The 13,818-nt window shown below is 41.3% G+C and overlaps 2 protein-coding genes across 3 annotated transcripts; one reads left to right on the top strand and one right to left on the bottom strand.

The window, feature by feature from the left end:
* Positions 1-104: 104 nt before the first annotated feature.
* LOC134870523 (protein ABHD15) lies at positions 105-3,430 on the bottom strand. Its single transcript, XM_063892717.1, has 3 exons — positions 2,217-3,430; positions 1,280-1,509; positions 105-1,175 (listed from the first exon to the last, which is right to left on the bottom strand). The coding sequence occupies exons 1-3, from the start codon at positions 2,964-2,966 to the stop codon at positions 473-475; spliced, it is 1,683 nt and encodes a 560-aa protein (XP_063748787.1). The 5' UTR covers positions 2,967-3,430; the 3' UTR covers positions 105-472.
* A 1,596-nt stretch (positions 3,431-5,026) lies between these two features.
* On the top strand, positions 5,027-11,739 carry LOC134870521 (von Willebrand factor A domain-containing protein 7-like). Of its 2 annotated transcripts, XM_063892711.1 has the most exons (17): positions 5,027-5,068; positions 5,491-5,696; positions 5,931-6,197; positions 6,434-6,527; positions 6,614-6,742; positions 6,831-7,017; positions 7,131-7,306; positions 7,593-7,705; positions 7,805-7,921; positions 8,366-8,587; positions 8,677-8,809; positions 9,030-9,179; positions 9,294-9,386; positions 9,474-9,751; positions 9,845-10,138; positions 10,439-10,847; positions 10,932-11,739. In XM_063892711.1, exons 2-17 carry the CDS (start codon positions 5,502-5,504, stop codon positions 11,048-11,050), a joined length of 2,976 nt encoding a protein of 991 aa, XP_063748781.1. In that variant the 5' UTR covers positions 5,027-5,068; positions 5,491-5,501; the 3' UTR covers positions 11,051-11,739. The 2 variants fall into 2 exon arrangements, with proteins under 2 accessions (XP_063748781.1, XP_063748780.1); XM_063892710.1 differs by having other exon boundaries at positions 5,028-5,068; positions 10,439-11,739.
* Positions 11,740-13,818: the final 2,079 nt, after the last annotated feature.

The following is a 13,818-nucleotide window of genomic DNA, read 5'->3' on the forward strand; positions in this document are numbered from 1 at the left end:
GGAAAACTTAACCTCAATATATTGAATTATGTTTTACATTCAGTCATTAATAAATGTGGTATTACAATACAGTTTAAATTGAATACAATGATAAAAGATGTGTATTTCTTCTTCTTGTTTAATATGCATTATCTTTCTTTTGTAGGAGGTAAATCGCTGTTTTAGAACGTTATACGTCCACATCTTTTTTTTTTCTTGAATTTCAAACAAACCAAGACTTGTTCTTAATGCTGTATTTATTTCTTCACCAAAGATAATATGTCCTCTTAACCAATGTTACTCAATTGACTCAGTGTACTCGGCTGTCCACATCATAGTTTTGATGATTTACCTTTTCATTTGTTTGTAAACTGCCCTTGTATCATCATAAAACTGCAGCTTCAAAAATAACTTGAGAACGACGAGGATCAAACCCCAAAACTCTCCAAACTGTCTCTCTCTGCAGATTTCCCCCTTCACCTTCTCTTCCCCCTCAGCGGGTGTAAGACCTCTTCCAGGTGAAGTTTCCATCCTCTTCATCCCCACTCCTCTCTTCAGTCGGCTGCAGTCTCTGTCTCCTCATCATGTTGGCTCTCCTCCTGCGAGAGGGGGCCATGTTGCTGGTCCTGCTTCTCTGCCCTGCCTGAATATATTCCCCATCCTTCTCTTCCCCTTTCAGGAAATCGGCGACTACTCTGAAGTACTCCAGAACTGCAATATGACTCCAGTTACATCCCTCCTCCTCTGACTCATTTCCAGTCCTCCCCTCCTCTGTCTCTTTTGGGCCCTCCAGAGTGAACCCACAGTGTCCGCCTCTATCTGTCAGCACTAAAAGGAAGTATGGATTGCTCTGGAAAAGGGGAAGGGGCAAAGTGGTTGCAGGTGGGAGGAGAGGATCGTCCCTGCTGCGGATACAGAGCACAGGGACAGCCACTTCATCTGCATCTCTCAGAGGTTCGTTTCTCTCCCAGTAGTTATCCCAGTCCTTGGCTGGGTAGGCCCTCTCGCCCAGGGCCCAGACCACTGAGGGTGCCAAGCCCCTCGGGGAATCAGATCCCGAGCTCGGACCAGAATTCAGAGAGGTTTTTGGAGGTCTAGGAGCTGAAGAGCAGGATAGAGTTTCCTCAAAGTCTCGGAGGGAGGAGCAGCTGAGGGCCCGATCCACATCCAGGACTCCTCTTAAGGAACTCTCATATCTTAAGACCACGATGCCATGTAGAGGAAACAAATGATCGTGTCCATATTACATTTATGTTCAAACTGCTATTAACACATTTTACATATTTATTTGTTCTCTCACCTACTGAGCTGCAGTTTCCGGTGAATCAACGCCCTCCAGCGGTACACAGGAGGCATGGCTGTTTCAAACCACAGCTGTCCCTGGAGTACAGGTGAGATGGCTGCAGCCGCCTTCAGACATGAACTTGATCCACTCTCCCCCAAGTAGGAGAGAAGAGTCCCCGAGCCTGATCCCTCACTCGCAGCAACCATCACAGAGGAAGGGTGGCGGCTGTGGACATAAGCCACCACCTGAGAACAGAAGACATCCAAGAAGTTGTTACTGTCATCTTAAATAAAGTAATTGAATGAAGACAATGTCAAGTTTGTGTCTGTGTCAATCTTTTTGGTCCCAAATGAAAAATCTCAACAATTTTTGGATGGATTGCAATTAAAAAATGTATTGACATTTCTGATCCCTGGAAGATAAATACTAAAACATATTTTCGTAACGTTTTAAACTTTCATCTCACAACCGCATTTCAGTTCAAACACTGGTTTATGATCAAATAACAAACTACTGCCCCAGCTGTAATATTTATGTAGACTGATAATTAGCAGAGAGAAGCGTCTTAGAATTGGGTTTAAAGGTTTAAAGCAAAGCTGTACAAGATGATTTTTATAGGCTGTTTTGTCTTTGTTATCAATTGAATTTAAAATACGCCTGCAACTAAAATAATATTCCATTGATTAATTTATATTTCTGCTCAATCTGCTAAGAGCTGTGAGAAAACCTCAGGGGAGAAAGGGGGGATCTTATTTGTCCAACCAACAGTGCAAATCGCATTGAATATTGGACATTTTACTGGATAAATGACTGAGGAGGATTTACCAAAATTGCTGGCTAATCTTTTTCTGTCCAGCAATTTATCAACCATCATTTTATCTCAAGTCTTATAGATTCATTATTACCAAAAAGAACCCAAACATGGAAAAAACACCTGTTCTACTTTCTGTACCTGCTCGAGATCAGCTGGGTCTCCAAACTCAGTGAGCCGCACCGTGGTCAGCGGACAGCCCGCTGTGCCTCGAGTGTGAAACACCACCACGTTAAAGCCCTGACGCACGGCCTGGTGGCACAGCACCTTAAGGTGGGGAGTCATCCCCCCCCAGGACTCAGGGATGAGGAGGAGGACAGGAGGTGTTGTGGTGAAGCAGCCTAGTGCATTCCCCCCGGACGAGTGCTCCTTCCTCCCCTCCCACCTCTTCCTCCCTCCAAACTCACCCAGTCTTGTTCCCATAGCCCAGTCCAGAGCAACAATACCCCCGTCCCTCAGTAACAGATTTTCCCTAGTGAACTGTAATGTGTCTCCATGTTGTCCCCACAGCAGGCTGGACAGAGTCTGCAGGTGGGGGTCTCCCCTGGGCCAGGAGGCTAGTCTGGGCCAGGCCAGAGAGCCACAGTGTCGCAGCAGATATTTGGCCAGCGCAGTGGGTTTGCAGATGAGCCGGGGACCGCCTGATGCCTGACCAGAGCCTGGCAGAATATATTCCCCTGGTGATCCAGCCTCCTCATTCCATGGTCTTATATTCTTGTCTAGTGGCAGCTCCAGGATCAGGCAAATAAGGACCCAGAGTCTCCACCCTGCAGCAGAGACAGCCAGCCTCGTCCAACAACGTACCCTGGGCCAGCGGAGACCCAGAGACACCAGCAGAAGCAGCACAGAAGGAAGCAAACAGAACACATAATCCCATACTAATGATGCCATTGGTAAATAGACAGATTGCAGTTTTACATAAAATCCAGTGTTGTCTTCACGGAGTGTTACTGTGATTTCCTCAGTAGCATCTGAACCCCATATTTACAATCCTGCCTTGTTGCGGCACATATGAGTGGAAACTTCTTGCCCTGTAGGTTGGCTGAAGTTCAGAAAGGTTGTTTTCTTCCTCCAGTTTTGGCAAACACAAAAAAGAGAACTGGGAACAGAGAGGGTCATGTAAAACGTTGCCTCTCAAATCCTGCTTCTGCTTCACCTCCCTCCATAAATCATTTACTGAAAGCACAAGTTCAGATAGACACTGAGCAAACACACTCCATATAAATCTGTTCCATTAATGCTAACAGGATTTATTTGACCTTGCCATGTTTGAATTCTTTGGCATCATTACCCCAAATCACCTGTGATTGTGTTTTGGATTGTTGATACAACAACAGAAAATGATTTAAAGTATTTTCAACTGTCAAGTAATGAGTTCAGAGGAATGGCATTTTAATCATCTATCAGTCGTTGCATTGTAGCACACATCATTACCTGCTGCCGGATTCACCCAGTGACAAAACACATTTCTCTGAAAGTGGAAGAAAGAGAAACAGATTTTATGAGATTTATACTGAAACTGAAAAGGTCAGGTCAGTGACAGTGAACAACAACAACAGAGTCGGATGGTGGTATCAGACGCCACGCTGTACAGAGACATTGCTCAGGTTTCAAACAACTTGTCAGACCAGTCAAGCAGAGTGATGGACTCCTTCCCGAATGACAGCCATTACACATTTTGTTTGATAATTGCTAGTTAACATTAGGACCTCAGGACCTAAGATACAGTCAGGGATGGGGGAAATAGGGCCCAGGTGCAGTAAAACAAAGGGAGGCAGGTATGGGTCCAAACAAAAGGCGAGCTTTATTCCAATTAAAGCTGTAGTTTCTGGCAAAGAAAAATGTAACCAACACTAACCAGGAAATACAGTGACACCAGGAACAGGAAGGTAACATAGACGGCAAAAAGGCACCGAACATGGACATGACCAGATTGGAAACGAAAACAACTGAACAAGAGACAAAAGGACAACAGAGACTAAACACACAAGGGTAATCACAAGACAATACGAGGTTTTAACCAGTTCAGAGTGTATAATCAACAATCCTCATCAGCAAGACTAGACAAACATGGACCCTGACTCTAACTAGAGCTGTCGTCCATGGAAAATAATGTGTGCCAGGGAACCTGTTCCAGATAAGAAGGGCTTCCTCAGTCCGTGAACAATAGCTATCTCATGGTAGCTTGTGCTCGTTCATAGACAGTTATCAACAATGTGCCCAAGCTGCCCCTCCTTAAGGGAGATTACAGCACCCCAAGGCTGAAAGACCTATGCCTTGGGAACCCAGATAGAGGAAGGCGAAAATGATGAGCTGTCTCAAAGTTTAACTACCTAAGCCAAACATCCCCTAACACTGTACAATTTAAGTAAGGTCGTACTTAGGCACAACAGGGCAATAGGTTAAATGCTAAAGTCAGCATGGTAACAGGATTAGCCGTAGGTAATGCTCACCATTGTAGATTAGCAAAGTAACATTTGCTAATTAGCATTAAACATGAATAACTTTTTCATAAATAATGATATTAATGCATTTTATGCCGGCTATACTATGCAGGCATAATAAACCTATAGGGTTTTTCTGATTCGGTTTTCTTGAACTCTAAGACATTTCTTATCCTTGACATTTCTTTGTTTCTGTGTGATCACTGAGGGGGAACAGCCAATCAGGCTTCAGCTCACCGTCGGTTAATTTTGTCATCGTTTTAAGATGAAACACGAGCCCAGGAGCCGCCGCGCGGAGAACAAGTCCCTCCGTTTGTTTGGTCAGGTTCCAGAAACCTGAGCAACCTTTTAATCATTGTTATCATCAGAGACACTGTTACTTGCCATAACAAAAAAAGTTATGTTATCTTGGCAAAACAACTGTTCAGACCAGTCAAGCTGAGTGATGGACTCCTCCCCGAATGACAGCCATTATAAATTTAGTTTCACAAGTGTTAGTTTACCAGAGGACCTCAGGTACAGTAACATCACATCTAATAATTAATGGGGGTAAATACATTTCACATTTCTGATGTGCATATTACATGAGCCTAACTCATTTAGACTACTATTAGTTAGTATTTGGTACCAAAAACAATGAGTCACTATTTTATTAAGTCTTGTATTTTGAAGATTTAAGAATGTTTTTCATAATGTTTGATTAATTAAGGAACCACACTTTTTTAGTCCTACAACTTTCAATTCAATGTCAATTGACCAGAAAACCAAAAATGGAATTAATTTGATGTACATTTTGTCTGGATGTGAAATAACGATGTGTATGATTTGATGCAGGGAATTCCTGTTTCATTGTTTTTGGTTTTTTTTGCACTACATGAGCTGCACGTTTTTGAGCAAATCGTTTTCAACTCAAGAACAAAAATGTATAACTGATTTAAACTTGTTTTTTTCTATGTGATTTCCTCCGACAGGTTGTGTAGTGATGTCTGGTTTGGCAGCTTTGTGTTTCCTGCTTCTGCAGACTGGAGCTTTCGGGTTTGAAGTATACTTTGCCGGTGTAGGCCTACCCAGCTCTTCATTCACTCACGAGGATATCACTCAAATAGCCATCCTAAATGCCACCGTACAGGCGTGTCGCACTCTGGCCCTGGCCGAGGGCAAAGACTTCACTTTTCCTGTAAGTAATAAATTCAACCTAAATACATTTTTATTTGAATGATGACCAGTACCTGTTTTGTTAATTAGTATTATCCATTATTGTGTGTGTGTGTGTGTGTGTGTGTGTGTGTGTGTGTGTGTGTGTGTGTGTGTGTGTGTGTGTGTGTGTGTGTGTGTGTGTGTGTGTGTGTGTGTGTGTGTGTGTGCATGTGCGTGTGTGTGTGTGTGCGTGCGTGTGTGTGTGCGTCAACAGCCTTTAACTGCTGATTCTGTTGTTGCTGCTTGCGAAGCGTCAAAATCATCCAAGAGCTTCCGCAAAGTTATCCAATTTATCCAAAAAAAGAATCGACGCACAGATTATTGGTATTTATTATCAGCACGTCATCACTTTGACGATGAACGGTTCTTGGAGGGGAGGAAACTCATCACAGAAGGATTGTCTGCTGTGAAGGCCAGCATCAAGCGTGAAAACTTTGTGACAGCAAGAGAGAAACTGGGGAGAATCTTACACACTTTACAGGTCATTTATTTTGTTTCCATTCCAGGTCTTTAAACACATTTTCAATCAATTTCCTTAGGCAAATTTGCTTTTTAAATCCTATCCTACGGCTATTTAAAACTACAACAGCCTATTATAGGGGACATCTTATAAAATGCATAAATGAAGACTCCTGAAAAACATTGTCTTAGTATTTTAAGATATAGACTTTAGATAATAGATGCAATATTTGACTTTTTTTCCTTTTGAAATAATAGGATTTCTACAGTCATAGTAACTGGGTGGAAATGGAAAACCAACTCCCCAACTCCAACCTGTTAAGGGAAGGAACAAGGATTGGAAACATAGCAGGTAAAAAAGATCACGTCAGCGTGTGTCACCACAAAAAAAGAAACAGATAGGATAAAAGATCACTGACAAATTATTCTTCTCCAAAGCTGAAAGCAGAGCAACCTGTCGCAACTGTGACGGCGATGACTGCAGGAACAACATTTTGGAGGATATCCTACAGGAAAAGATACTTATTTCAGGATATTTTGCTTTATTTAGTTCTTCCAAACCAGAAGGTAAAGGATGTAGAACCTGCCTTTATCCAGTTTCTTTTCCAAAGAACATAGAATATGTGTTTTCTTATCGGTTTCTATGAATGAACAGGAAAATGCAGCCATGGAGGTAAATGGGATAGAACAAGGTGGACTGAACCTAAAGGTGGGATTAACAAAGACACAATTGACTCCAACCATGGACACCTCCACATGACAGCAGCAAATATGGCTGTAGCTGCCAGCAGTCAGCTACTGGAGGATATTCGAGGCGCTGCTGGTGACAAAGCATTCCTCCAGTAAGAAACCCATTCTGCATGTTGCAGTTATGTGGTTTAAAAGATGAACTGCAAAGGGAATCTTCTCTCATCTCTCTTCTGTTCTTCTGTTTCTTCCTTCCTTCTTCCCTCAGGTTGATGGGAATCTCCAAAGGATCCAGTAAAGCTCTTTGCTTTGTGATCGACACAACAGGAAGCATGAGCGATGACATTGATGCAGTGCGGAAAGTCACTTCCTCTATAATCAACAACAAAGTGGGAACAGAGGATGAGCCCTCACTCTACATTCTTGTCCCCTTTAACGATCCAGGTATTGTACTGCCCCAGACTTTTCAATCTTGTCTAATATCTTGTTTTTTTCCTCTGAAATGGAGAAAAGGGATATCTGCACTATTTAATGTGGGACTGCCACATAGCTCACCTGGTTGAGCGGGTGGCTCATGTACTGGACATGTTTTTATTTTGAAGTATTGTTCAACTAATATCTCAATAATAAATAAAGAACATTTATCTGTAAACCAGAAAGTATCCAACAAACAAAAGCAGAAGAGGAATATTAAAATGATTCATTAATCCTTTCTTCAACTGAACCCCAGATTTTGGGCCACTGGTGAAGACTACAGACCCAAATGTCTTCAAGAATGCGATTAATTCCCTATCAGCAACCGGTGGAGGAGATTTTCCAGAAATGAGTCTTTCAGGGCTTCGGGTGCCGTGATGTTTTTGAGACTACTTCAAATATGGTCAAATTGTGATAACATTTGTAAAAGTAAAAGTACAACTGTTGTATCCTCTTATGCTCCTACAGCTGGCTTTAACTGGTGCTCCTCCTGAATCTGAGATCTTCCTCTTCACGGATGCACCTGCTAAAGACACATACCTGAGAAGCACAGTGATCGCACTCATAGAGCGCACTAAGTCTGTGGTAAGTAGCTACTATTGTGGGCAAACAAATGCTCAAGAACTGTGGTTTTCAAACTTTTCTTTAATGTCACCCCACACCAACCCAAAATATTTTGGTAGAGAAAAGGAACAATCCAGCGCTTATACATTTATATACACTATACACTTTAAGTAAGGTCGTTCTTAGGCACAACAGTGCATTAGGTTAAATTCTAAAGTCAGCATGGTAACAGGATTAGCCGTAGGTAATGCTCATCATTGTAGTTTAGTAAAGTCAAATTTGCTAATTAGCATCAAACATAAATAACTTTTCATAAATAATGATATTAATGCATTTTATGCCAGCTATACTATGCAGGCATAATAAACCTATAGGGTTTTTTGGATTCAGTTTTTCTTGAACTCTAAGCTCCTTCAAGTTGACTTTACACCTCCAACTGTCCTTGACATTTCTGTTTCTGTTTAGGTTAACTTCATGATAACTGGCATACTGGGATTTCGTCGGCGAAGACAGGTCAGTGACAGTGAACAACAACAACAACAACAACAACAGAGTCGGATGGTGGTATCAGACGCCACGCTGTACAGAGACCTGGCTCAGGTGTCAGGAGGTCTGGCTATAGAAGTGACCAAGAGTGAGCTCCCTGTGGCCACAAGCATCATCACAGAGTCCTCCACCTCCTCTCTGGTATCAACACTCTCTCTCTCACCATAACAAAGACTGTTTTCTAGACTGTAAAGATTCAGTTGTGTCATCAGTTTAATTTCACTTCCTAGGTGACTCTTCTACAAGCAACCAGAAATCCAGGGAAGGCAGAAAATTTAACTTTCTCAGTTGATGAGTCAGTAAGAGACGTCACAGTTTACATCACCGGGACCTCCACCACCTTTACTCTCACAAATCCCTCAGGTGATACTTTAACAGATCATTAGCTAATTATTTTAAAGTCGCACAAAACATAGTGTTAGGCAGAATCTGTAACCTTACAATCTGGAATGTATTAATAATTGTGAAACTGCAGTAGACAATGATGCACAATACTACTTTTGAAAAATGCAAATGTTTGGTTCACTCTTTTTAACCTTTTTAACCCATGTGCTTCATTTCTCATAATGGATTTTGCCTTTAGGTGTGTCTCAGGAAAGCACAAGCACCACAGGACCGTTGATCACTGCATCCCAGTCAGTGGGAAACTTCAAGACTCTTCAGCTAAAAACTCAAACTGGACTTTGGGAAATCAAATTTGTGACAACAAATCCATACATTCTGAAGGTTGTAGGTGAGAACTTTGTCACTGTGGTTGAATTGCAAATAATACTCAACGTTCTAGATATAACTATCCTTGTGGCATCTTTGGTTGATTCTCTTTCATTTTTTTAAAATTTATTTGCAGGTGTGAGTGCTATTGACTTCCTGTTTGACTTTTTGGAGGTATCACAGGGTCCGCTTGGAGGTCTTGATGTTATAGACAATCGTCCAAGAGCTGGTAAAGGAAACACAGTTTTATGATATGCCAAAGTAATTCCTTCCCCTAACGCTATATGTATCAGTGGATTTTCCTCTTGTTTTGAAGGTGTCAATGGTAGCCTCCTTGTGACAGTAACAGGGAGCGAAACTGCCACAGTGACTGAAGTCTTTTTGGTTGAATCGTCCGGGTTAAGGCAGGTTAATGGCAGTGTGGAGGCTCAGGGTGGAGGAAACTTCTTAGCTCAGTTTGACAGGATACCGGCAGAGGAGTTTGTGGTGCTCGTGAAGGGGCAGAACAACAATGGTTCCCAAAGAGTGAGCGCAGTGAGCTACCAGAGGCAGTCCACCACCAGCATCAGAGCATCTACTGTGACCGTTAGTTCTGTAAGTTGAGTGCATCTAACCAAAAACCTATGATATGCCTTTCATTGCCCCCGTTTTTACGACTGCTACTGACTGTTTTGCTTCTGATTTTAGCCTGCTACAACTGGTGTCTTGGAACCAGGAACACCGCTTTCTGTTTCCTTCTTTGTGACGACAAGCGGTGCTGGAGGAACTTTCAGCATCCGAGCTACGAATGACCAAAATTTTGATTCATCTTTCCCGTCCAGTTTAATCCTGGTAACTGGAAGCAGTGCTAACGAGACAGTAAACATCACAGCCCCTTCAAACACCCCGTCTGGTACTGAAGTCACTCTGACCATTGAGGCCGAGGCTCCAGGAGGCGCAGACACCAATTATGTTGTGTTGCGTTTCACCGTCCTAAAACCGGTAATATGTCATTTTGTTAGAGGAGCTCAGGACCTAAGATTTTAATGGCCATAACTACACTGTAGCTACCGTGCATATGACAATAAAACCCCTTGAACCTTGAACCATTGCAGCGGAGGACTGATTGTGACACAGCAGCAATATTTTCTACCCATAAAGAAACCTACACCTGCTTCATAATTTAACAAAACGCATGAAAAGCTAACCTTTAACAACACGGTAGCTTAAATAATTTGAATATTGGGTTTATTTGTTGTAAATGTCAAACCATCTGTCTTTATCCACTTTTTCCCCTCATAGGTGACTGATTTCACTCCACCGGTGTGTCAGAATGTCAGCCTGCAGTCCAACTGCTCTGATTTCTGCAGCTCATCAATGTGGGAGCTCTCCGTTCAGGTGACTGATGGGGATGGAGGTTCGGGTGTCGACCGTGTCAGTTTCAGACAGGGCAACGGGACTTTGAACACCAGCCTGGCCGCTGGAAACGACACCATCACGCTGGTTTCCTACAATTCTTCTTGTTGTTCGCCTGATGTGGAGCTGTTGGTTGTGGATGAAGTGGGTAATGTAGCCACCTGTTTCTACAGCATCCGAAGAATCATCAGTGCAACCACCCAAAGCCCAAGTTCCCCCACCGTGATCGTCAGTACAACCACCCAAAGCCCAAGTTCCCCCACCGTGATCGTCAGTACAACCACCCAAAGCCCAAGTTCCCCCACCGTGATCGTCAGTACAACCACCCAAAGCCCAAGTTCCCCCACCGTGATCGTCAGTACAACCACCCAAAGCCCAGAGCTTCCATCAGCAGCCCCTGTTGTGTCTTTGTCCACCACAGCTGTGCCGTCTTTCCTGCTTTGCTTTTGCATCACAATCATAGGGCTCAATGTAATGTTTGAAATGGGGATCAACTGATCATTAACATGTTAGAGTTGCCAAGTTCTTACTTTTAAAATGTTCTTATATCTAGATATAGTTTATTTTTCAAATCAACTATTTACTTTATAAACTCAGTCTCAATTGCATTATGAAGCTAATCGAGTGCAATCAAATACAACAATGTGCTCGCTTTGTACGAGCAAAACTCAAAAACCTTGAGATATGCAACCAAGAAGCTGGAAGGGGTTATATAAAATGTTTGTGGTAAAGCAATGGACCGTGCCACAGTACTATGGGGAAACAAAAATACCCTTAATCACCATTATTATACTACATTGGTTTTTTACATGTTATCAGTTTTTAATCATTGCTACCATTTAACAGAGGTATAGTTCAACTTCATAATCATTTTGGAGGTTGAAGTCGTGTCTCCAATGGGTGATTTGCTGTAAAACTAATCTTTATGCAAGCTATATAAGGCATGTGCTGTATGTATTATAGGTGTCCTCTTTAAAAGCTTAATGGGGTTGTGAATGATTCAGCCATATGAATATATCAGTTTGATTATTTGACCTAAATCGAGGATATTTAGACTTTACATGGTGTTGTTGATTTAATTATTACTTTTATTTGATTATTAACATATATATTAATAAGTAAATTGTTGCTGCTTCACACAGCTGATTAAAAAATATCAAGATGAAACATTAAAGCAAAAAAAGTGATGTTGACCACTGTGGTAATTTTGGGATAAATGGATAAGTGGAGTAGAAGTTAGAGGAAACAAATTTGATCTGGTAGTGTCATGTCAAAAATGGGAAAGGATACAATGCATAACAGTAAACTATGTTCTTTATAATAAAAAGCAAGTGGTAGAAGTACTTTGATCTTGTACTTTAGTAAAAAGTAGAAGTACCAGAGTGCAGGAATACTCTGGTACAAATAACAATATTCAAGTAAAAGCACAAAAGCATCAAAATGTACTTAAAATACCGAAAGTAAAAGTACTCATTGGCACATTGGTCCAATTCCGAATAATATATAATAATATATCACTTTGATAGTGCCGTTCATACCAAACCACACGTATGCACACTAACAAGAAGTTCTGCATGACTCCACCTTCGCAAAGCAGCACTGGGGTACTGACATTATAACATCTGCAAGTTTACAGGACACAATCAAGACCAGGTGGGTATTCTTTAAACTCATAATTAAAACATTTAAATATAGATTGTAGGAATACTCTGGTCCTGCAATCAAAATGTTACTCAAGTAAAAGTAAAAAGTATTGGCATCAAACTATACTTAATGTGTTACAGTAAAAGTACTCATTGTGCAGATTGGCCCAATTCTGAATATATATTATATCTGATTATAATCTTTGATGCATTGATGTGCATTATTTATTTAAGTTTTGTTTATTTTTCACATTATTAATCCAAATCTGCAAAGTAACTAAAGATATTAAATAAATGTAATGGATTAAATGTTCACTTTTAACTCTAAAGTGATGTGGAGAGGAAGTACAACGTAGCAAAAAATAGAAATACTCAAGTAAAGTACAAGTATCTCAAAATTTAACTTAAGTACTTGGGTAAATCTAAATAGTTACTATACACCTCTGATACTAATAAAGATTAAGCTACCAATATCAAGTGTGTAGAGGGGAAGAGAAACACAGGAGCAACAGGTGTAAACAATGACACAATCAGGCACAGGATGGAAACGCAGACAGGAAGTGAAACTAAACATGACACAAGAGGGGAAAACATTTCAAAATAAAACAGGAAACATTAACAAAACAAGGATCATGACAGGTTTATGATCAAATCACAAAACTACTGCCCCAGCTATACTATTTATGTAGACTGGTAATTAGCAGAGAGAAGTATGCTAGCATTGGATTAAAAGGTTTAAAGCAAAGCTGTACAAAATTATTTTTATAGGCTGTTTTGTCTTCATTGTCAATTGAATTTAAAATACGCCAGTCCAGTCCAATATCACAACCCAATTTACAATGAGATAGAACGGTAAAAGGCGCACATTGGACCATTTAATATTGGACATTTTACTTGATAAAGGACTGAGGATTTAACAAAATGGTTGCCTAATCTTTTTCTGTCCAGCAATTAATCAACAATCATTTTATCTCGTCTTATACAGCTGCGGAAAAAATGAAGATACCATTCAGCATGATCTTTTTATCTTGTTTTATTATTTATAGACAAGTGTTTGAGTTAAATTATTATTATTAATTTTTTATTGTATTCTATAAACTACTGACAATTTTTCTCTGTGTTGGAATTCAACAGACGCTGGAATGGCGATAAAGATATAAGAAAAATGTGGAGCAGTCTCTTAATTTTTTCCAGGGATGTAGATTCATTATGACAAAAAAAGAACCCAAACAAGGAAAAAACACCTGTTCTACTTTCTGTACCTGCTCGAGATCAGCTGGGTCTCCAAACTCAGTGAGCCGCACCGTGGTCAGCGGACAGCCCGCTGTGCCTCGAGTGTGAAACACCACCACGTTAAAGCCCTGACGCACGGCCTGGTGGCACAGCACCTTAAGGTGGGGAGTCATCCCTCCCCAGGACTCAGGGATGAGGAGGAGGACAGGAGGTGTTGTGGTGAAGCAGCCTAGTGCATTCCCCCTGGACGAGTGCTCCTTCCTCCCCTCCCAGCTCTTCCTCCCTCCAAACTCACCCAGTCTTGTTCCAACAGCCCAGTCCAGAGCAACAATACCCCCTTCCCTCAGTAACAGATTTTCCCTAGTGAACTGTAATGTGTCTCCATGTTGT

The sequence above is a fragment of the Eleginops maclovinus genome, chromosome 10, assembly GCF_036324505.1.
Source record: "Eleginops maclovinus isolate JMC-PN-2008 ecotype Puerto Natales chromosome 10, JC_Emac_rtc_rv5, whole genome shotgun sequence".
NCBI lineage: Eukaryota > Metazoa > Chordata > Actinopteri > Perciformes > Eleginopidae > Eleginops > Eleginops maclovinus.

Excerpts from the sequence above, each read along its gene's own strand:
- LOC134870523 (XM_063892717.1), bottom strand. The coding sequence starts at position 2,966 with ATGGCATCATTAGTATGGGATTATGTGTTCTGTTTGCTTCCTTCTGTG. Across the intron at positions 1,510-2,216 it reads ACCCAGCTGATCTCGAGCAG|GTGGTGGCTTATGTCCACAG; the intron begins GTACAGAAAGTA and ends TTCTGTTCTCAG. Across the intron at positions 1,176-1,279 it reads CGGAAACTGCAGCTCAGTAG|ATATGAGAGTTCCTTAAGAG; the intron begins GTGAGAGAACAA and ends CGTGGTCTTAAG.
- LOC134870521 (XM_063892710.1), top strand. The coding sequence starts at position 5,502 with ATGTCTGGTTTGGCAGCTTTGTGTTTCCTGCTTCTGCAGACTGGAGCT. Across the intron at positions 8,588-8,676 it reads AGTCCTCCACCTCCTCTCTG|GTGACTCTTCTACAAGCAAC; the intron begins GTATCAACACTC and ends TTCACTTCCTAG. Across the intron at positions 8,810-9,029 it reads TACTCTCACAAATCCCTCAG|GTGTGTCTCAGGAAAGCACA; the intron begins GTGATACTTTAA and ends TTTTGCCTTTAG.